The sequence below is a fragment of the Trichomycterus rosablanca genome, chromosome 2 (assembly GCF_030014385.1).
Source record: "Trichomycterus rosablanca isolate fTriRos1 chromosome 2, fTriRos1.hap1, whole genome shotgun sequence".
NCBI classification, from domain to species: domain Eukaryota; kingdom Metazoa; phylum Chordata; class Actinopteri; order Siluriformes; family Trichomycteridae; genus Trichomycterus; species Trichomycterus rosablanca.
The window spans coordinates 54,038,585-54,063,700 of NC_085989.1; the positions used below are offsets into that span (position 1 = coordinate 54,038,585).

A 25,116-nucleotide genomic window follows, 5' to 3' on the forward strand; every position below is an offset into this window, starting at 1 on the left:
CCATTTTCATTTATATTTTATGTTTCTTAAGTTGATCAGAGTGTCTAGGAACATTCAAGCAGTAATCCATGACTTCCTGTTTTACCATGGTATATATATTAGGTGACACAGAGGTTAAATTTTTAGTGATTCCACGTAGTAAAGATGAGAGGAAACACAATTCAGGCTAAACAGAGCTTCACTTGTTTTAAAAGTGTCTGTGTGGGGTTGCTTACATTTGTGTTTAGGTGACAGGAAAAGGTTTTGTGGCAAGGCTTATAAGAGGTTACATGGATGAGGTGTCTGATGGTAGTTTTGGAGACTTGGTGCCCTCGAGATGCTACTTTTATCTCAAACTCTCCAATAGTCATCCTTCTGAACGTTTTGCCTACCATCCTTTACACAGTGCTTGGGTTTCCTGGGTTCTCTGTAACTTTTTTTAAATTACTGCTGTAGATTTGGGCATTTGCATGCTAGTAGCTGTAACATTCTTAATCATTACCTGAATTATAAAGGTCTACACATTTATTCATTGTGTTTTAACGCTTTATCCCATCAGGGTCGCGGTGAGTACAATTCACTGGGCGAAAAGTTAGGAAACACTCCAAACAGGTCGCCAGTCCATTACAGTGCACATACACTCATACCTAGGGGCAATTTTGTATCACATTATCCCCAATAGAGTGGCACGGTGGCTCTGTGGGTAGCACTGTCGCCTCACAGCATGGGTTTCACACAGTCCACAGTCCAAAAACATGCAGTCAGGTTTATTGGACACACTAAATTGCCCTATAGGTGAATGGGTGTATGTGTGTCTGTCCTACGATGAACTGGCGCCCCATCCAGGGTGTTACTGTGTGCCTTACACCCATTGAAAAGCTGGAATATGCTCCAGCACCACCACCCACCTCCATGACCCTAATTGATTAAGAAAGCAGTTAAGAAAGTGAGTGTTTCCCCAATTAACCTGACTGAATGTCTTGGGATTGTGAATGGAAAACGGAGCACCCGGAGGAAACCCACACAGACACAGGTAAACATGTCGCCTCCACCTGGGAATTAAACACAGGACCTTTTTGCCGTGAGGCGACAGCGCTACCCACCGAGCCATTCCGCCCCAGGTCCTCACACTTTTCCCTTTTTGAATTATGTGTTCTCATATTTCTTATGTAGAACTACTACAAGAACTTGACCTCTGTCACCTAACATACTGTATATACCACAGTAAAACAGTAAAACAGGAGGTCGTGGATTACTGCTTGAAAGTTCCTAGACACTCTGATCAGCTTAAAACAAGAAAATATAATGTTGAAAATATGTTGTTAGGCTTCTATACTCATAACTACCAACATACACACGAGTGTGATCGTACAGATACACCAAAATAAAACACCCCCCCCCCCCCCCCCCACACACACACACACCTTCACCTTGAGTTTTTTCCAGCAGTAGCACTACACACATTTCCTCCTGCAGTGTGTTTATAGGGCAGCACAGATTGAATAAAGGAATGAACTTAGCGAGGGCTGTACATTTAAACACACTTACACCAATCAGGCATAACATTATGACCACCTTCCTAATATTGTATTGGTCCCCCTTTGGCTGCTAAAACAGCCCTGTAACTGCGATGCTCTGTGTATTCTGACCTTTCTATCAGAACCAGCGTGAACATCTTCAGCAGTTTGAGCTACAGTGGCTCGTCTGTTGGATCAAATAGCATTGGTCACCCATGACGCTGTCACCAGTTTACCACTGTTCCTTCCTCGGACCACTTTTGATAGATATTGACCACTGCAGACCAGGACACACCTCACAAGAGCTGCATTTTTCTGCTTCTAACATCAACTTTGAGGATAAAATGTTCACTTGCAGCCTAATATATCCCCCCCACTAACAGGTGCCGTGATGAAGAGATAATCAGTGTTATTCACTTCACCTGTTAGTGCTCAGAATGTTATGCCTGGTTTGTGTATCTTGTACATACATTCATTGACCAACATTTCGATTTCATTGTATACAATTCCCAACTAAAAACCATCTATCACTAACTTGGGCAGCAAAGCATTCTTAACACTTCATTGACACTAACATGACCATAACATAAGATGCATTTTAAAATTGCTCAGTTAATTAGTCAGACACTGTTTTCCTAAAAAAACAGAACATTCCTGTTACAAGTTTGGACATTTACATTTATCCAAAGACTTACAGTTGTGTCCTAATACAATTTGAGCAACTGAGGGTTTTGCTCAGGGGCCCAACTTGGCAGTGGTGAGGCTTGAAGCAGCAGCTTACTGATGACAAGTGCAGTAACTTAACATCTGAGCTACCACTGCCCACAGGCACTGGACAGGCAGCAGGGAAAACTCAGGTTCCAGGGCATGTTTGCTTTATTTTCTAAAAACAGTTTTATTATTATTGTAGCTCACTACAGCCAGTTTTAGAAACAAAACAAAACCCTTTAAAGATAAAAAAGTGAGCTTTTAGACTGGTGGCTTTCCAGCTCAATGGTGATCCTTTGAACTTACACATGGGGTCACACAGTGCACCTCTAATAAACATTTTATAATGCAACATCTGACTTCCAATCAGACTCAACCTGCTACAATCTCCAGAATGTTTGAGTGTTCTTCCATTTCCATGTATGGCATGTTGCAGACACCTTTTTGCAAAGTAACTAAGGTTGACCAAAGACAATTTAAGCAATTGGAAGGGGCCCAAAAGGTGGCAACTTTGCGGTGGTGGGACTTAAACCATCAACGTTCTAATTATCAGAGTTACCACAGCTCATCTTTCATTTGAAAAACAATACTGAATGTGTGTTCCCTGTACATAGTCTGGTCTGTTGTGTCTCATGGTCTGGCATTATACATGATCCTGATCTTGTGCCATACCTGTTCCATATGTTCTAACCGGTGCTCCTCACTACTACTTATCATGTCCTTTATTGTTCTTATGATTCCTTGTGTTCTGACCTTCCAACGTTCCTGTGATTGAGTTTGTGCTCCTTGTTTCCACATTGTGGTTTCCTAGTGTTCCTTTGTAGTCTTGTGTTTTCCATAGTTCTAGGTTTAGTAATTAATTTTGCTAATCATGTTCAGTAACAAATTAAATTAATAAAAACATTTAATAACTTACAGTTTTGCAGTCAGTGATTCAAGCTTAGTGTATAAGAATCACATAAGTGATAATAATAATTAATATCTGTGAAAAATGTAATGAAGCAGGACTAGAAACCCAACACTGATTAGAGCAGGTAACATACAGCAGTGGGAGACAATCAGACTGACTTAAAATATTAGGCTGCAGCGTCCTCTTGTGGCCACACATAGTGTTCACTTGAGTAAAAATCATGAAATAACATGTCAGATAAGTGTGAAGTGGTTTCATTCAAGTGCACAAAGCCTGGCGACAACCTGTATAAATAAAACATGTGTGGCTCTCAGATATTTAATATATTTGACTGTCCATGTAAGGAACCCTTGGTTATATATCAGGTTTAAAGACTGTATCATATTCACACATCATGGCCACACATTAGAATCTTGTTCATATGTGTTCATATGTGTTAATATTTGGCCATGCACTATGTGTTTACTTGTACAGGATAACACCAGTGGGGCTCTGTACAAATGAGAACAAAGTAGAACAAATCTACAAAAGAACTTTATGGAAAAGTAAATAACAGTAAGTACAACAGTGCACAAAAACACCTCCAAAAGAACAGGATCAAATGGTATTCCTACAACATTTACTTTTAAGACTTGTCTTGTTAACTAAACTTTTATCATTTTGTGGGTGTTGTGGGCCTTACAAAATGTGTTGGGTGTGACCACACTCAGCAGCACATGTCAAAGCCAAGTAAAAAAAAAAGCCACATAGATTTATTCACTTCCATCATCGACCTTGGTCCCTCACTGGTTACCGAGGTGCTGTCATTCTTTTACAGCTCCAGTGGCCTGAGCTGTAATCATAATAATTATAAACATAAGCTAGAGAAAAATGGCAAAGAGATGGAAGACAATTGGAGATCTGGGAAGTGTCATGGATAAATTTATAATAAAATATGAATTAATCGTACACTCAGAACACGATTATTTTATTAGGTTATAACTGCTTGTTCTGTTGTAAAGGATTTTGAAAATTAAATGAATATGAAAATTTAAACTGCATTTTTATACATTGGAGTTTGTTTCCACGTCCATCAGTAGTGATTTTAACTCTGTACTGTACTGGAGAGATGTTCCAGAAGTGATGTTCTCAGCTGGTGTTTTTTCACTTGACTGGTTGGTAGTAAAATTCATATTTATTCTAAGTACATTAAAGGACATAACATCACAAGTAATCAATAAACAACATTAAGACATGAGTAAATGTACATTTCTGTCGTAATACCGCAGGTAATGAAAATGATCTTAACAGAAACATGTTATTTAAATACAATGTTACATGGAGGTTTTGTGTTTGCCGAGTTTGCACTGTGATTCAGGGTGAATCGTATCCACCGCGACCCTGAACATGATGAAAATAAAATAGGAATAATCACGTGACCTGGTGGGTGGAGTTATAGCGAATCCCACCTGTTTATCAGTCAGTGAACTTCCTACTTTCACTTTAGAATGAATCTGGATGATGAAGGTGAAATGGCGTCAGGTGAAGGTAAGAATAACAACAAAAAACTCTTATTCGTTATAATGAAATCAGAAGATCTGAGTTTATATTAGTACTGAAGATCCGAGTGACATTTATTCAAGGTCCGGATCCTTTCTGTGTGGGGTTTGCATGTTCTCCCCCTGTCTGTGTGTGTTTCCTCCCACTGTCCAAAAAATCGCGGTCACGCCATCTGCACTTTAAAAAAGCTCCAAAAACATGCAAGTGAGGTGAATTGAAGATGCAAAATTGTCCATGACTGTGTTTGATATTAAAACTTGTGAATCTTGATGAATATTGATGAATCTTGTGCAACAAACAGGTTCTGTCATGAATGTTAAGATAAGATAAGATAAGATAATAAGATAAGATAAAAAAGATAAGATAAGATATAAGACTTTATTGACCCCCTTGGGGAAATTAACTTGTTACAGCAAAAATGGGAAAAATGGCTATCAAGCTTTCTCCCACCTCCTCTACAGGTTCAAGACAGAGCTCAATCTCTTGATCAGCTTGTTCAGTCTTTCCCTGTTAGTGTAAAACACGACTTTAAAATCCTGAAAAAATTTATAAAATAAATGATTTTTGTTCAATTTTGTGTTCACCTGTCTGAAACGTTCCAGAGATTTTGTTTTCACTAAGAACGTGAAATGTGCATTTTGTCAGGTATAAAACAACATAATACTGTATTAGTATTATTATTATTATTAATAATAAATTAATTTGGGTCAAAATCAACAAATCATAAATGCAACACCATAATTTATTCGTTATGCATTGTATTTTTAATAACAAAAGGAATTTATCAAGCTAGGCATTTAAGAACAATGCTGTTTAAAATTAAATATTGTGGCTATATTGTGTTTGCTAGGTTAAAGTTTAATGAAGAAAAGTTGTAAAAGCTTTTTAAATGTACAGTTTCTATTCATTTACTCAGTGTAACATATTGAAAACATACTAAACATGCTATGCTCCACTGGCTTGTAACTCACTAATGGACTGAGTAGCTGGCAGAGTTGCAAACAAATGTTCTGCACATAATCACTCTAAAACATTTCCTGGACAACTGCATTTTCCTTTCTGTATTATAGAGGACAAGAAAGTGTTTACTTTTACTGAGAAGCAGAGACTATGGTACCATCTTAAATTATATCCACCGCCCTATGTAGTGCACTATGTTGGACATGACATAATAAAACATTCACAAAAATAGTCCTTAAAATGGCTGGTTTAAAGCCCCCGGTATCCAACAGTAGGGCTGCAACTAACGATTATTTTAGTAGTCGACTAATCTGACTATTATTTTTTCGATTAGTCGACTAGTCAACGATTATTTATGTCATACCCTCCATTACAACTCTGTTATGTTATTTAAGTTCCAATATCAAATTAAAATAATGACCCATGAAACATTAATATGAAACTTAAGCTTAGTTTAATTAAATATATTTTAAACATTAATACACAATCACAATAAAAAAAAATTCAATTAAACAAGAAAGCTTTGGACAGCATTAGAAGCTGTTATGTTTCAGAAGTTATCACTCTGGAAGTCAAAAACATATATAACATGTCATTGAGAAACATGTGAATGCTGTCTGTGAGGACCTCAGCCGTTTGAGGGTGCATGAACCTCTTCTTCTCTCATCCACACTCCACTGCTTAGTGCTATTAATAGAAAGAGCAAAAGAGAAAGCTGTATTAAGTATCATAAACTGAAGACTATGTATCATAGTTTATTACAAATAGTGTACTGGCTATGCCAACTAAACCATAACAGGTTAAATATCTTAACTGAATTATCTGCTGAGCTAACTAGCTATCATTAAGTGGATGAGGCTTATTTTGTAGAATGAATGCTCTCATTAACGAGAGCAAAAAATAAGGAAGACAAGACAGGGTAACGTTAGGCTATAATGTTAAGTTATATAACGTTAATCATATAAATTGCACTTAATATGTTCAAACTCTTAGGAAGTTTTCCGACAAGTACTCTAGCATTAACAAACATTAACTACATTGGTTAAAGCACAAAGCGGTGTAAAAACGTACCTGTCCGGTATAATACCGCTGGTCATCACCGCTGCAGGGTGCTCGCGTTTTACCGTAGTGCTGGCTGAAATGCTCCTGAAATACTTTAGAAAGTTTCCGTCTCTCTATCTTTGCCTCTCTGTCTTCATAAACTCCCCACTGCGGCATGGAAGTGATGCTACGCCCCCTGCAGTCCCTTTAGTGCGTTGCAATAATAACGACTCATCGACAATGAAATTCCACGTCGACAAAATTTTATAGTCGAGGTTATCGATTATGTCGACTAATCGTTGCAGCCCTGTCCAACAGTAGCTTAGATAACTACTTATTAATCAATCAGTGACTGTTAAAAGAAATGTTTTGTACTGTTAGGAAGTACCCTAAGTACAGTCTCTTCTTAAACGGCGTTACTAACGAAGCAGAGGCGCTGGACTCTAACTGAACCTTTTCTGCTTTCTGGCTGTGCTGTAGTTCCTCACTGCCAAACAGGTTGTCCAGTTTCCTGCACTTTTCTGCATCTGCTTGCAGCTCTCTGAAGTTAGGGTGCAGGTACGACTGCAGTGACGATTCACTTCTGTGGCCAGTTACAGCCATCATTCCCCTCACCTCCAACCCTGCATCAGAAAGTTTCTGCACTGACAGTGGTGTATTGATATGGAATGATGTGAGGTGGTCATAGGTGTGCCTATATCAGGGATTTTACAATGGATTCAAACGCGGCTCAGCTAATCAGGTTTTAGGACCGGAACTATCTGTTTTATAAGCTGTATTTTTTTATTACGGTTCATCCTGGGGGAGGGACATTTCTGTGATTGGCGAATGGACATGCAGTGAGAATACTGTGGTGGGCCAATGCACACTTTAGGATTATTATTCAGGAGTATTTAAATCAGAATGTACTTTTCACTCTCTTTCACGAGTGACTCTTTCACGGCCCACATACAGAGCGGCCCACCAGGAAAACTCCCGACCCTCCCGATGGCCAGTCCATCCCTGCCCACCACACAATGTCGTGTTTAAGTTGTCTAAAGGCTGATGCTAACCCGTCAACATTTTCTGATTAAAGTTAGTTTTATATTGGACATTCGCCTGACATTCGAGTTTCTTTCGGCTCGTTCTTGGCTAATAAACATTCAAATATAAATGAAACTGCACGAACTGATACCTCAGTAAACAAGGAACCAACTACAATTGAGTGAAAGACGAATAGGGTGTTCCAAGTACCAAAAAAATAAAATGGTTGAATTGTTTATTTAATATTGTGCACAAATGTGTCACCTATGTAAATATGTATTTTTTCCTCAGCATTTTCATTATTTGATATTTTTAGTGTTGTTGACAAACAACAAGCACACAAAAATGTAATTCAGTGCAACGACTAAGTTATAAAAAAATCTTAGCCATTTCAAATGTATAAGTTTAGTAGATCTCCTACAAAAGATTTAAAACCTCAGAAGAAACTGTACTTACTCTGTTTAGAATTTTCTGTGCCTTTTGTTCATTTGTATACAAGATGTTTTTGCTACACATTCTATTCTATTTGAAACCCAATCAAACTCTGTTTTCTATGAAGCAGGCCTGGATTCTCTTGCATTCACATAAAAAAAAAATATAATAATTACTTGTTACAGTTATTTTAAGCAAATGTTTTTGTTGCACTGAATGACATACTCCAAATTATCCTGTTACATCAGAATAATCATGACTTAATTTGTTTTTTAGTTCTTTATTGATTAAAGTAGCAGTAGTAGAATGAAAATATGCCACACCAGTGGCAAGTATGTTATAATGTTACTATATCATGAAAAAAGTAAGGCAATAAAACAAACGTAATCTTTATTCTGAAATAAAACAAGAAATGCGTAAAAGTGATGCAACATGAGATCATTTGAAGTCCTGTCATAGCATGAAAAAATGGTTGCTGTTAAAGCATTCCAATATATTCATACATTTTAATATTAAAACATAGCTAATGAAGCCACCATAACAACGTGTAAGGCACCAGAACAGTGTGGAAGTGTGGAATTTGTCATAATGTGAAAAAGTTGCTGCAGTAAATCTAAATTCATTCAGCAGTGAAAACCATTTGATTTCATGAACTGAACAAATGTTTTCCAGTATTTTGCTGTTAACCTTGAGGTTCTTGTTGTACATGGCTCAGGATCTGTGATTATGACTTTGACATCAGACTTAAAGTAGTACATTTCATCAGGTGGATTTGGCCACACAAAGGAATTTCTGTTTCCATTTTGTAGCATGCAGCTAACTTGCACCTCATCTCCTACAGACAGCAGTACCTGCCCAATGAATGGCAGTTCATCGTACTCGACAATAACAAATTTGCCATTTAAATTTTCAGCAGTTGCCAGGGCAGAGGAGGAGACTGCTTCAGCTTGTGGTCTGACTTCCACTTCTTTGTTAAAATTAACCTCTGTTGGTGAATCGCACAATCAAGTGGTGTTGGTGTGGGAGCAGAAACATGACACGTCTCTGTGAAAATTTTTTCCAGGTACTTTTGTTGAGATCTGATGAATCAATGTGCATTTTATAGGAGGCAACTTCTCAGGGACCGCTTCATCATACTTCATCAAAAACATAATTATTAATATCCATTGTAATTACTGCTCTTATTAAGGAAGCCTAGAATGGAAAAAAAGTGGTTTTAATATTTAAAAATCATTTTAAAGTCATACTGACTTTTAAATATTTTAAAATTATTTTAAAACAATGTCATTGTCAATTTAGCAAAATTCTGTTGGACTGAATGACTGTTGTTGTACTGAATGACATAAATTTTACTTTAGCACATTTTACAGTTATCCCAGTGGTTAGCCAAAGCTAGCATTGACCTTAGCTCAAAGACATTTCTACACATATTCACATTTAAATGTTAATAACCTTGTTTGTTTACAAGATTAACCGTAATATTACGTTTTCTGTGTTGTACTGAATGACACTCAGTTTTGTTCTGTAATGTACTGTGTCAGTAAAAAGACATTTTTATCAAATAATGTTAAAATGCACTGACCTTGTGTGTGTGCTGAAGGGTCCCCAGGTGTTCTCTTTTTTTGTTATAATTGGTCACATGACTGCAGTAACTTGATCACATTTTAAAATAAGGGTCTTTATTAACGTGGTACTGAATGACAACTGAAGATTGGGAAAATGGGGACTGAAAGAGTTGAATATTAATATTAAAAAACACATCTGATGGAATATCATTTATAATATGTCACACATGACATTTGTACAATTATGCCAAAGCAGTAAATTTTAAGTTTTACTTATGATTTATTCGTTTTTTCTTAATGTTTTATTCTGTGAAGAAAAACCCTATCTTGTGCAGAGATGCGCATGTGTTTGTTCCTGCTTTAAAACATACACGCCATGAACCAATCAGATTTCACATAATTTAACAAGTTTATTCCTTAATTATTTGTCCTTATACTAGAGGAGCGACTCAGTTCCTTTAGTTCATTTCAAAGAGTCTTTCAATAGAATCAAATCGTTCATGAAGAACCCATTGCTCAGCTGTGCATTCAGAGGGGCAAGGCGTGCATGCACAAATTATGGCCAAAACAGCTACTACTTTGGGTTTTAAAAATAATATTTTATATAAGTAACATAGTTTTTGTTAAGTTAGTAACTGTAATGTCATAACAAAATATTTAACTGTAATGTTACATTACTTTGTTACAGAAAAAAGTAATCACATTACTGTAAAGTGTTACTTTGTACCTCGTTACTCCCAACACTGCTGAAATGCATGTACTAGTTACTACAAGCACAATAAAAAGTAAAAGTCCCACAGCATGGGTACAGTAAGTAATCCAATATTAAAAAAAAAAAAAAAAAAAAAAAAAAAAATTGAGAAATGCAAAATTTCAAATCACAAGGGTGGTAGTAGTTAACTAGTCACCTGTACTAGTTACTACAACCACAATAAAAAATAAAAGTCCTACAGCATGGGTGCAGTAACAAATCAAATATTTAAAAACTCTGATAAACAAAGGTTGTAGTTCTTAACTAGTCACATGTACAAGTTCTACAATTTAGGTACAGTAACAAATTAAAAAAAAAAAACAATTAACAAAAATTTAGAAACGCAAATTTTGATAAGAGAAAGGTTGTAGTAGTTTGTTTAGTAGGATTGAAATATCATGTTTTACACTTTGGTTACATTCATGACAGGAAACGGTAGTTACTCATTACACAAGATTCATCAGTTCTCAAGGTTATATAGAACACAGTCATGGACAATTTAGTGTCTTTAATTTACTTCACTTGCACGTCTTTGGATTGTGGGAGGAAACGGGAGCACCCGGAGGAAACCCACGCAGACACGGAGAGAACATGCAAACTCCACACAGAAGGACCCGGACCACCCCACCTGGGGTTCGAACCCAGGACCTTCTTGCTGCAAGGCAACAGTACTACCCACTTTGCCACCGTGCCGCCCCGGTTGTAGCAGTTAAATAGTCACATGTACTAGTTACTACAACCACAATACAAATTAAACGTCCCACAGCATGAGTACAGTAAGTAATCAAATATTTTCAAAACTTACTTTTGATGAGACGAAGGTTGTAGTGGTTAACTATTTACTGTACCCATGCTGTGGGACTTTTTTTGTATTGTGGTAGTACATGTGACTAGTTAACTACTACAACCCTAGTAATATGAAATTGTGTGTTTCTGGATGTTTACTGTAATGGTACAGTAGTATTTAATACAGGTGTATTGATGTGTACTGTAATGGTACAGTAGTATTTAATACAGGTGTATTGATGTTTACTGTAATGGTACAGTAGTATTTAATACAGGTGTATTGATGTGTACTGTAACGGTACAGTAGTATTTAATACAGGTGTATTGAATGGTAAATGTCACTGGGTAATAACTTCACCTCAGCACTTTATAGACTCTCCCTCAGCACTTCCTTAGCATTTCAGCACAGATGAACCTCACATTTACCAAATAACGTTCAATAATATTGAACAGAAAAACCTTTTTAAAAATTTTTTATTGTAGTTTGTTCCTTGTTTACTGAGGTATCAGGTTGTGCAGTTTCATTCATATGTGGATGTTCATTAGCCGAGAACGAGCTGAAAGAAACTCGAATGTCAGGTGAATGTTCAATATAAAACTAACTTTACAGCGGTATTACAGTTTGGACGACTCTGTGGCTCGATTGGTAGCACTGTCACCTTACTGCAAGAATGTCCTGCATTCCAAACCCAGGTGGAGCGGTCCTGGTCCTTTCTGTGTGGCGTTTGCAGGTTTAATATTAAAACTTGTGTAATGAACAGGTTCTGTCATGAAAGTAACCAAAAGTGTAAAACATCACGTTAAAATCCTAATAAATAACAACATTTTGTGTTCACCTGTCTGAAACGTTCCAGAAACTTTGTTTTCACTGAAAAGAAGAAATGTGCATTTTGTTAGGTATAAAGAAATAACAGTTGTTATTATGTTTAATTAATTTTGGGTCAAAATTAACAAATCATAAATGTGACTGTAGAATTTATTTATTATGCATTATGTTATTAATAACAAAAGGATTAAATTATGCAGTAACATGATTTTTTTGAAAAATTATGGGAAAAATAACTTTTAGTTCATTTTTAACTAACATAAAAAGAGAACATTTCAGATCACATACTTTATTTAATAACCAATATTTAGGTTTTTACAATGTCGTGCTAAAGAAGCAGAAATGAACCTTGCAAAAATAAGGTTGTAAGGTTGAACAGCTGCTGTATAAGTTTCATAGAGAATTCAATATTGTGGCCACTAATAGTTGTGTTTATGAGGTTAATGTTTAAAAAAGAAAATGCATAAAATTGAACGCTTTTTAAATGTACAATTTCTATGTATTTGCTGAATGTAACATATTGAAAACACACTGAACATTTTGGGCTCCACTGGATTGTAACTCACTAGTGGACTGAGTAGCTGGCAGAGATTCAAACAAGTGGTTTGTCCCAGTGCTTTTTGAGTTTCATGTATAAATTACATGAAGTGTAGTGGTTCTGCTCAAGTCATTATTACAGTGGAACCTCAATATACGTCCACTTTGGAATAAGTCCAACTTGGTATACGTCCTGTTTGGATGCGAAAAATTTTGCTCGGTTAACGACCTTTGTTTGGAATACGACTGCTAGTGCTAGAACTTGTATGGGGCAAAATCAGTCACGACACCGCGCGCAACCCTTGTGTACCTGTCTCTAGACAAAACCAGTTGCTACCATTCAGTAAACATCCCACGCTATAACTCTCTGTGAATTTTCGGGTACTGTACTACAGGTACTGTAGTTTCGTTAACGGTGTGCCGTGTTGTTAGGCAACATGAGGGCGAACGTAACATTCGCAGACTATTACACTATTTCTTGGACGAAACACCCGCTTAATGATTAGGATTACTGTTTATATTAATCTGGACATTTCCATGTATAGTACATCACTTAAAATAATGTTCAACCAAGTTTGTACTTGTTCTTTTCAGTTACGTATTAATGTGGAATGATGTGAGGTGGTCACAGGTGCGCGTATATCGCGTATAAACTATCCGTTTTATAAAATATTTTATACAAAAATATGTCAATAACAATAGGATTCTAACAATAGGATTTTTATCATGGGAACGGATTAATCATTTTCCCTTTATTTCTTATGGGAGAGAAACTTCACCTCCTTAGCCAATAGATCTCATCCCAAGCGAATCTGCTCATTACCACTCAGCCTTCATAAGCCTCTCATAAGTTTTTCTCCACTCACCACCAGATCAGTTACTGCTCAGCTCTCCTGGTTGGTTTTAAACATTTTTGTAACCTTTTGGAAAGCTAATTAGAATTTTTGTACCTTTCCCTAGATCCCTTGCTTTCTTCGTTCCTGACCCAAGAATTCTTCTCTCCTGGACCCTGGTTCCTGGCCTCACTCCTGTTTTCAGTGTATCTGCTTGTTCCACCGGCCTCCATCCCAACCCTCTGGTCCCCTCATTGATCCTCCCTGGTTCCTCCTGCCTCCTTCCCACTTCTGGTTCCTACATCGCTCCTCCTGTGCTCCTCTTGCATTCCCCTTGCTCCTGAGTATTGTCATTTTTTTTTGTAAATCTGTTAAACCTTACCTTGTGTCTGTGGTGTAGTGTCCGCCTCGTGGTTCCACCTTTGTTGGCTTAGTGTCAATCCTAACAGTATGATGTGGTCACATGGAACCCACAAACCCACCCTCAGAAGATCCGAGGTCCCAGGAGGCCCTTCTTTGCCACCAAGCCACCCAGCTGGACCAGCATGATCAGTTGGTGAATCCCTAACTGAAAGCAACCGCCAACTGATTCAACAGTTGGGAGTTGTCTCTAGGCACTAGGTCTCCCTTACAACCCCCCCCCAGCCCATCTCCCCAGATCCTAGCGTCAATCCCCACGTTCTTGGTTATGTTCACCCCGACTCTGGACTCGCCCCTCCGGCTCTTGCGCCATCTGCCCGGAGGGACTCACCACCCACCCTGAGCAACCTTCCATCACTCCGTCCTGTGCCCTCCCTCTGAGCCCCCTCCACCTGCCCGGCTCATCAAGGGTCATGCTGCTTACACAGTCCGCCGCCTTCTTGATTCCAGATGCCGAGGCCGGGGCCTTCAATATCTTGTTGACTGGGAGGGCTACGGTCCCGAGGAATGCTCCTGGGTTTCCTGCTCGGCCATGTAATAGTTTATGTGAATATAATGATAGATGTTTAATCACTGACATCAAACTAGAGGTGAAGATTCATCACTGCAAAATAGAATCAAATAATGATCAAACAGTGAATAAAAGATTATAAGGACAGATACCTTATTTAGACTGGACATGTAATGGTATAGCTCACTCTGAGATCAAATAGAATGTATAAAATAATATTGTTTGTGTAAAATGATAAGCTAGTAGTACGACAAGATAAAACTGGTCATCTCAGCATATGAATTATGAAATGAATGTGATTATTAGTTGGCCGTTGTAACATGTTGATGGTTTTTATACAGATCCCCCAAAATATGGCAGAACCAGAAGGAGAAGTATATCTCCACCTCTCTCAAGTAAGTCTGAGTGTTTTCATATCGGTACATAATGATACAAGTGAACCTTGCAGCTGTTATTATGATTATGATTATCGCTATGTCAGTTACATATATTCACAATCTCTAAAACACCTTTAAAACTTCTTGGAATGCTCTAATACAAGCCCTCAATAGAAAACATTCACTGGTAGAAAACATTCACTCAGAAGAATGCATAGAAACAACTAATTTGTTGAGAAACTACTTTTTTTGGTGGAAGCTATTGTCAGAATTAAAGCATATTCGGTATGAAGTTCACAATTTTCTTGTTCTACTTTTTTTTTTTTTTTACAAAAGCTATGTTGTACAAAAGCAATAGAACACTCCAGGTCATGTGTTATTGCAAATAATATCACATATGTGATGATCTACTTCACTTGCTGTATAATACACTACACAATGAACTTAAGTTTATCCTGAAAAACTTACCATATAGAAGCACTTTGTAGTTCTACAATTACAGACTGTAGTCCATCTGTTTCTCTACATGCTTTTTTAACCTGCTTCACCCTGTTCTTCAATGATCAGGACCCCCACAGAGCCGGTATTATTTAGGTGGTGGATCATTCTCAGCACTGCAGTGACACTGACATGGTGGTGGTGTGTTAGTGTGTGTTGTGCTGGTACGAGTGGATCAGACACAGCAGCGCTGCTGGAGTTTTTAAACACCTCACTGTCACTGCTGGACTGAGAATAGTCCACCAACCAAATATATCCAGCCGACAGTGCCCCATGGGCAGCGTCCTGTGACCACTGATGAAGGTCTAGAAGATGACCGACTCAAACAGCAGCAATAGATGAGTGATCGTCTCTGACTTTACATCTACAAGGTGGACCAACTAGGTAGGAGTGTCTAATAGAGTGGACAGTGAGTGGACACAGTGTTTAAAAACTCCAGCAGCACTGCTTTGTAGAGAAACAGATTGACTACAGTCAGTAATTGTAGAACTACAAAGTGCTTCTATATGGTAAGTTTTTCAGGATGAACTTAAGTTTATATGCGTGCGAAGGCAGGCGAGGGAATACTTTTGGCAACATACAGTGGGGCCAAAAAGTATTTAGTCAGCCACTGATTGTTCAAGTTCTCCTACTTAGAAAGATGAGAGAGGCCGCTCAGGTGGCGCAGCGGTAAAAAGACACGCTGCAACCAGAGCTGGATTCAGATGCACCGTATCAAATCCAGCTCTGCTTCACCGGTTAGAAGCTGGGCGGCTGTATGAGCAACGATTGGCCAGTTGCTCAGTTGGGGGGCGGGACAAAGAACCGGATGTTGGTCTCTCTCTGTCAGAATGCGGTTACGACCTGTGTCGGCTGATTAGAGGCGCCTGCACAGAGATGAGGAAGGAGTGCTCTTAGGGTGTGTCTCTCCGCATGCAACGCTAGGTGGCGCAAAACTTGTCAATGTGTGGGTGGCAAACATGCATCCGGCTGCTGCCCATGTTTCGAAGGGGATATGGGTTAGCTTCGATCTCCTCGGTCAGGGCAGAGTTCGGCATAGACAGAGAGGAAGCACGATGCAAATTGAACAATTGGCTGTGCTAAAGGGGAAGAAAAAAAAGGGAGGGGGGTTAAAAAAAAAAGAAAGATGAGAGAGGTCTGTAATTTTTATCATAGGTACACTTCAACTATGAGAGACAAAATGAGAAAAAAAAAATCCAGGAAATCACATTGTAGGATTTTTAAAGAATTTATTTGTAAATAATGGTGGAAAATAAGTATTTGGTCAATAACAAACAAGCAAGATTTCTGGCTCTCACAGACCTGTAACTTCTTCTTTAAGAAGCTTTTCTGTCCTCCACTCGTTACCTGTATTAATGGCACCTGTTTGACCTCGTTATCTGTATAAAAGACACCTGTCCACAGCCTCAAATAGTCAGACTCCAAACTCAACCATGGCCAAGACCAAAGAGCTGTCGAAGGACACCAGGAAGAAAATTGTAGACCTGCACCAGGCTGGGAAGAGTGAATCTACAATAGGCAAGCAGGTTGGTGTGAATAAATTAACTGTGGGAGCAATTGTAAGAAAATGGAAGACATACAAGACCATTGATAATCTCCCTCGATCTGGGGCCCCACGCAAGATCTCATCCCGTGGGGTCAAAATGATCATGAGAACGGTGAGCAAAAATCCCAGAACTACACGGAGGGACCTGATGAATGACCTGCAGAGAGCTGGGAGCAAAGTAACAAAGGCTACCATCAGTAACACACTACGCCGAGAGGGACTCAAATCCTGCAGTGCCAGGCGTGTCCCCCTGCTTAAGCCAGTACATGTCCAGGCCCGTCTGAAGTTTGCCAGAGAGCATATGGATGATCCAGAAGAGGATTGGGAGAATATCATGTGGTCAGATGAAACCAAAATGGAACTTTTTGGTAAAAACTCAACTCGTCGTGTTTGGAGGAAGAAGAAGAACCCAAGAACACCATACCTACTGTGAAGCATGGGGGTGGAAACATCATGCTTTGGGGCTGTTTTTCTGCAAAGGGGACAGGACGACTGATCCGTGTTAAGGGAAGAATGAACGGGGCCATGTATCGTGAGAATTAAGACAAAACCTCCTTCCATCAGTGAGAGCATTGAAGATGGAACGTGGCTGGGTCTTCCAGCATGACAATGATCCCAAACACACCGCACATACCGAAGAAGTGGCTCCGTAAAAAGCATTTCAAGGTCCTGGAGTGGCCTAGCCAGTCTCCAGACCTCAACCCCATAGAAAATTTGTGGAGTCCGTGTTGCTTAGCGACAGCCCCAAAACATCACTGCTCTAGAGGAGATCTGCATGGAGGAATGGGCCAAAATACCAGCTACAGTGTGTGCAAACCTGGTGAAGACTTACAGGAAACGTTTGACCTCTGTCATTGTCAACAAAGGTTATGTTACAAAGTATTGAGTTGAACTTTTGTTATTGACCAAATACGTATTTTCCACCATAATTTACAAAAAACAAATTTTTTAATCCTACAATGTGATTTCCTGGATTTTTTTTTCTCATTTTGTGTTGAGTTGAAGTGTACCTATGATGAAAATTACAGACCTCTCTCATCTTTCTAAGTAGGAGAACTTGCACAGTGGTTGACTAAATACTTTTTGGCCCCACTGTAGTGTATATTATTTTTTTAACAACATATTTTTATCATTAAAATGACAATTTAGAAACTTTAGAAAGTATGTTGTTTTTACGATATTCTGAAGGTTTTATTTCTTTCCAACTTTGCAGCAATATGCCATCGTACATAAGAGATAATACTGTATATACATCACATTTTTCTTGCAACAAATTGCAGCCTCTACAGGCTATGTATGATCACTTTATACAGATAATAATCTGCTATGGCATATATGACCATACATTTTTAATGTATATCACACGACATGTATGGTCAGCTATGCCTTTTTGGATAATTTTGCAAATGCAAGTTGCTGATTTTCAGGGTTTTTCAAACTTTTTTTCACAGTGTCTGATCTGACAATTATTCTGCTGGGAGAAAATCTCTCAGAGACTAACAGTGTGGGAAACTTAATCCTGGGCAGAACTGCTTTTGAAACTAAAGCATCTCCACATTCAGTAGACCAGCAAAGGGAGACGGTTGAAGGACAGGTGGATGAAAGACACATTACCATCATCAACTCATCTTACTATGATCCAGAAGTCTGTAATAAGTGGTCGTCACTTTCAGCTCCCGGACCTCACACGGTTTTACTGGTGGTACAGCCATCCAGTTTTACAGAAGAGGACAGAACCAGAGTAAAAAACATGCTGAACTCCTTCAGTGAAGAAGCGCTGAACTATTCCATTGTGATCAGTACAGACAAGGCTGATGCTGGAAAGTCTGATGCTTTTTACAGATTACTAGAGGACTGTAATGGGAGGTATCGTGAATTTACACAGTTACACACATCTGACAAGGATTCAGTTAGTCAGCTGTTTAAGGCCGTTGACAGAATGGTAAAAGTGAATGAAGGAACTCGTCTCATGTGTGAGACTCAAAAATCTGGTAAGTACTGACTTTAACATAATTAAGGATGGATTCACCAGTTTATAAATCATCACCATTTAATAAAAAAATCTGAGCTTACGTTAACCTTTACTGAGCTATTTTCTAATTAACATTGAGACCCCAAGTTTTACCTAACCCCCCCTTACTGAGAAATTGAATTCTGTACCTAACATATAGCATAATATAACTTTAGTGGAGTGGATAAACTATGCACGAGGGACCCTAAGAACCCTCACCTCATCCTATCTGTTACAGTCATTTAACCCACCATGGACAACAGACAAGTCAATTACATTTACAATTTCAGCATTTAACAAACAGTCTGAGCAATTGATTGTTATGGGCCTCCCTCAAGGGCCAGACAGGGACAACCTAGCAGTGGTGGGGCTTGAACCAGTGACATTTTAATTACTAGTGCAGGAGCTTAACCACTAGGCTACAACTGCTCAAGTCACTGATGCAAACAGTGCAGAAATCACTACTGTTATTATTATTCAGCCCTAAGCAGGAATAAACTTTAGTGTAGTCTGGAATTAAATTTGAAGGAGAGGAGAGGTAGAGTGTAAAAAACGACCTGTTTCTGCATGAAAGAGAAATAACAACTGTTGACGCCGCTTCTGGACATGGTTAACAATTTTTGCACAGTAAAGTTTTCAGTGGTGTTTGTGCATGTTGCCACTTGCCCCTCTGGTTCTTGTACCATCCGCCCAGCCTCAGTCCCTGGCAGAGGGACTCACCACCCACCCTGAGTAACCTTCCATCACTCCGTCCTGTGCCCTCTTTCGAGCCCCCTTTACACGCCCAGCCCATTAATGATCTGCTTACACAGTCCGCCGCCTTCTTGATTCCAGATGCCGAGGCCGGGGCCTTCAATATCTTGTTGACTGGGAGGGCTACGGTCCCAAAGAACGCTTCTGAATTTCCTGCTCGGCCATGTAATAGTTTATTTGAATGCCTTCAATATCTTGTTGACTGGGAGGGCTACGGTCCCAAAGAACGCTTCTGGGTTTCCTGCTTGGCCATGTAATAGTTTATTTGAATGTAATGGTAGATGTTTAATCGCTGACATCAAACTAGAGGTGAAGATTCATCACTGCAAAATAAAATCAATTAATGATCAAACAGTGAATAAAAGATTATAACAGGACAGATACCTCATTTAGATTGGACATGTAATGGTATAGCTCACTCTTGTCACACCAAGTTTCTGTGTGCTCTGGTGTGCCACGCCCCTCTCACCGTGAGCACACTCAGTCTCCTGCCACACCCTGATTGGTTCCCAAGGACTAATGAGCTCCAGCTGCCCTCTATTTAAGAGGTGCACTGGAGCACAATCAGTGGGAACTGTTTTGTTATCATGTTGGTCGGTCTTCTGTTGAGAACTCTGTTTGGCTTGGCTTGGCTTGGCTTGGGTTGGTATAGGTTGGGTTGGTATAGGTTGGGTTGGTATAGGTTGGGTTGGTATAGGTTGGTATAGTTCATGTTCATAGCTATTGTTACAAAGTCATGTTAAGTCATGTTAAGTCATGTTTCTAGCTCATGTTCCTAGCTTTAGTGAATTAGTTCTTGTTTAGCTGTGTTTTGTTGAGTTAGCCTTTGTCTTTTTCATTAGCCCGTTTGGGTTAGCATTAGCCTTAGTTAGCTGTGTTTAGTTTAGTTTCAACTTGTTTGTTCTGTCTTGCCTTTTGTTATTAATAAATCCTTGGTTTTGTTACATCTTTGCGTGTGTGTGTGTCCCCCCCCCCCCCCCCCCTTGTCTCGCCTCAGCCACCTATTCGTGACAACTCTGACATCAAATATAATGTACAAATTAATATTCTTTGTGTATCTCAGTATACAGTACAATGATAATTAGCTAGTAAAACGACAAGAAAAACTGGTTATCTCAGTATATAAATTATGATATGAACGTGATTATTAGTTGGCTGTTGTAACATGTTGATGGTTTTTATACAGATATCCCAAAATATGGCAGAACCAGAAGGGGAAGTATGTTTCAACCTCCCAAAAGTAAGTCTGAGTGTTTTTATGTTGGTACATAATGATACAAGTGAACCTTAATTAAATTATAAAAGAAAGTTCAGAAAAGGTTCAGCATTTTATTAGCAGCTGTTATTATAATTCATCCCAATCTGTAAAACACTTTTAATCCTTCTTGGAATGCTCTAATACAAACCATCAATAGAAAACATTTACTGGACACAGTCAAGTCAAATGTATTTGTATAGCTCTGTGCCAGAAGAATGCATAGCAACAACTAATTTGTTGAAAAACTACATTTTGGTGGAAGCTATTGTCAGTATCAAAGCATGTTCAGTATGAAGTTCACAGCTTTCTCGTTCTATATTTGGTTTTTTTTGTTTGTTTGTGATGATCTACTTCACTTGCTGTATAATACACAATATTGCCAAAAGCATTCGCTCGCCTGCATTCACACACATATGAACTTGAGTTCATCCTGAAAAACTTACCATATAGAAGCACTTTGTAGTTCTACAATTACTGACTGTAGTCCATCTGTTTCTCTACATACTTTTTAACCTGCTTTTACCTTATTCTTCAATTATCAGGACTCCCACAGAGCAGGTATTATTTAGGTGGTGGATCATTCTCAGCACTGTAGTGACACTGACATGGTGGTGGTGTGTTAGTGTGTTGTGTTGGTATGAGTGGATCAGACACAGCAGCGCTCCTGGAGTTTTAAAAAACCTCACTGTCACTGCTGGACTGAGAATAGTCCAGCAACCAAATACAGTGCCTTGCAAAAGTATTCAGCCCCCTTGAACTTTTCAACCTTTTGCCACATTTCAGGCTTTAAACATAAAGATATGAAAATGTAATTTTTTGTGAAGAATCAATAACAAGTGCGACACAATTGTGAAGTGGAACGAAATTTATTGGATATTTTAAACTTTTTTTAGAAATAAAAACCTGAAAAGTGGGGCGTGCAATATTATTCAGCCCCTTTACTTTCAGTGCAGCAAACTCACTCCAGAAGTTCAGTGAGGATCTCTGAATGATCCAATGTTGACCTAAATGACTGATGGTGATAAATAGAATCCACCTGTGTGTAATCAAGTCTCCGTATAAATGCACCTGCTCTGTGACAGTCTCAGAGTTCTGTTTAAAGCGCAGAGAGCATCATGAAGACCAAGAAACACACCAGGCAGGTCCGAGATACTGTTGTGGAGAAGTTTAAAGCCGAATTTGGATACAAAAAGATTTCCCAAGCTTTAAACATCTCAAGGAGCACTGTGCAAGCGATCATATTGAAATGAAGGGAGTATCAGACCACTGCAAATCTACCAAGACCCGGCCGTCCCTCTAAACTTTCAGCTCAAACAAGGAGAAGACTGATCAGAGATGCAGCCAAGAGGCCCATGATCACTCTGAATGAACTGCAGAGATCTACAGCTGAGGTGGGAGAATCTGTCCATAGGACAACAATCAGTCGTACACTGCACAAATCTGGCCTTTATGGAAGAGTGGCAAGAAGAAAGCCATTTCTCAAAGATATCTATAAAAAGTCACCTGGGAGACACACCAAGCATGTGGAAGAAGGTGCTCTGGTCAGATGAAACCAAAATCGAACTTTTTGGCCACAACGCAAAACGTTATGTTTGGCATAAAAGCAACACAGCTCATCACCCTGAACACACCATCCCCACTGTCAAACATGGTGGTGGCAGCATCATGGTTTGGGCCTGCTTTTCTTCAGCAGGGACAGGGAAGATGGTTAAAATTGATGGGAAGATGGATGGAGCCAAATACAGGACCATTCTGGAAGAAAACCTGTTGCAGTCTGCAAAAGACCTGAGACTGGGACGGTGATTTATCTTCCAACAAGACAATGATCCAAAACATAAAGCAAAATCTACAATGGAATGGTTCACAAATAAACGTATCCAGGTGTTAAAATGGCCAAGTCAAAGTCCAGACCTGAATCCCATCGAGAATCTGTGGAAAGAGCTGAAAACTGCTGTTCACAAACGCTCTCCATCCAACCTCACTGAGCTCGACCTGTTTTGCAAGGAAGAATGGGCAAAAATTTCAGTATCTCGATGTGCAAAACTAATAGAGACATACCCCAAGCGACTTGCAGCTGTAATCGCAGCAAAAGGTGGCGCTACAAAGTATTAACGCAAGGGGGCTGAATAATATTGCACGCCCCACTTTTCAGTTTTTTATTTCTAAAAAAAGTTTAAAATATCCAATAAATTTCGTTCCACTTCACGATTGTGTCCCGCTTGTTGTTGATTCTTCACAAAAAATTACAATTTCATATCTTTTTATGTTTAAAGCCTGAAAGGTTGAAAAGTTCAAGGGGGCTGAATACTTTTGCAAGGCACTGTATATCCACCCAACAGCGCCCCATGGCCAGCATCCTGTGACCACTAATGAAGGTCTAGAAGATGAGCGACTCAAACAGCAGCAATAGATGAGCGATCGTCTCTGACTTTATATCTACAAGGTGGACCAATTAGGTAAAAGAGTCTAATAGAGTGGACAGTGAGTGGAGACAGTGCTGCTTTGTAGAGAAACAGATTGACTACAGTCAGTAATTGTAGAACTACAAAGTGCTTCTATATGGTACGTTTTTCAGGATGAACTTAAGTTTATATGCGTGCAAAGGCAGGCGAGTGAATACTTTTGGCAATATAGTCTATATTACTTTTTTAACAACATATTTTTATCATTAAAATGACAATTTAGAAACTTTAGAAAGTATGTTGTTTTTACGATATTCTGAAGGTTTTATTTCTTTCCAACTTTGCAGCAATATGCCATCGTACATAAGAGATAATACTGTATATACATCACATTTTTCTTGCAACAAATTGCAGCCTCTACAGGCTATGTATGATCACTTTATACAGATAATAATCTGCTATGGCATATATGACCATACATTTTTAATGTATATCACACGACATGTATGGTCAGCTATGCCTTTTTGGATAATTTTGCAAATGCAAGTTGCTGATTTTCAGGGTTTTTCAAACTTTTTTTCACAGTGTCTGATCTGACAATTATTCTGCTGGGAGAAAATCTCTCAGAGACTAACAGTGTGGGAAACTTAATCCTGGGCAGAACTGCTTTTGAAACTAAAGCATCTCCACATTCAGTAGACCAGCAAAGGGAGACGGTTGAAGGACAGGTGGATGAAAGACACATTACCATCATCAACTCATCTTACTATGATCCAGAAGTCTGTAATAAGTGGTCGTCACTTTCAGCTCCCGGACCTCACACGGTTTTACTGGTGGTACAGCCATCCAGTTTTACAGAAGAGGACAGAACCAGAGTAAAAAACATGCTGAACTCCTTCAGTGAAGAAGCGCTGAACTATTCCATTGTGATCAGTACAGACAAGGCTGATGCTGGAAAGTCTGATGCTTTTTACAGATTACTAGAGGACTGTAATGGGAGGTATCGTGAATTTACACAGTTACACACATCTGACAAGGATTCAGTTAGTCAGCTGTTTAAGGCCGTTGACAGAATGGTAAAAGTGAATGAAGGAACTCGTCTCATGTGTGAGACTCAAAAATCTGGTAAGTACTGACTTTAACATAATTAAGGATGGATTCACCAGTTTATAAATCATCACCATTTAATAAAAAAATCTGAGCTTATGTTAACCTTTACTGAGCTATTTTCTAATTAACATTGAGACCCCAAGTTTTACCTAACCCCCCCTTACTGAGAAATTGAATTCTGTACCTAACATATAGGCAAGGCAAGTTTATTTGTATAGCACCTTTATACACAGTGGCAATTCAAAGTGCTTTACATAAGGAAAAAGCATTAAAACATTCCTGAAACAGTCCAGAAAGATTTCTTGCAAACATTTAGTTACAATTAAAAACATGAAATTCAAACAAGAGAGATAAAAATTAAGAACATGAAAAATTAAAAGACAATATTCTAAAATATACCCTACAATTTCGAGAATATGAAATTAAAACAAGACTAAAAGAAATATGGTAAAATGAGGGTAATAGAAAAAATTTCGAGCTCAATCATAGGCACAAGAAAAAAGAAAAGTTTTTAACCTGGATTTAAAGATTTCTACATTTGAGGAACATCTAATATCTCCTGGCAGTCTGTTCCAGTTATATGCAGCCCAACAGCTAAATGCTGCTTCACCGTATTTAGTTTGGAGTCTGAACTTCACTAGCTGACCTGAGTCCATGGATCTTAGAGATCTACTGGGTTTATATTCTCTAAACATTTCTGAGATGTATTCTGGGCCGAACCCATTCAGTGATTTATAGACCAGTAGCAGCACTTTAAATTCGATTCTGTAACTAACCGGAAGCCAGTGTAGAGTTTTTTGAACTGGAGTGATGTGCTCAGTTC

The 25,116-nt window shown here is 38.7% G+C and overlaps 1 protein-coding gene across 1 annotated transcript; it reads left to right on the forward strand.

Moving 5' to 3' along the window:
* Positions 1 to 18,721: 18,721 nt before the first annotated feature.
* Positions 18,722 to 24,358, forward strand: LOC134335472 (GTPase IMAP family member 8-like). Its single transcript, XM_063018013.1, has 3 exons — positions 18,722 to 18,750; positions 20,710 to 20,763; positions 23,769 to 24,358. Exons 1-3 carry the CDS (start codon positions 18,729 to 18,731, stop codon positions 24,317 to 24,319), a joined length of 627 nt encoding a protein of 208 aa, XP_062874083.1. The 5' UTR covers positions 18,722 to 18,728; the 3' UTR covers positions 24,320 to 24,358.
* The last annotated feature ends 758 nt before the right edge of the window (positions 24,359 to 25,116 follow it).

Bases quoted from the DNA above. Each gene is read 5' to 3' on its own strand.
- LOC134335472 (XM_063018013.1), top strand. From the start codon at position 18,729: ATGTGTGAGACTCAAAAATCTG. The intron at 18,751-20,709 runs GTAAGTACTGAC...GTTTTTATACAG, and splicing joins GTGTGAGACTCAAAAATCTG to ATATCCCAAAATATGGCAGA. The intron at 20,764-23,768 runs GTAAGTCTGAGT...TTTTTTTCACAG, and splicing joins TATGTTTCAACCTCCCAAAA to TGTCTGATCTGACAATTATT.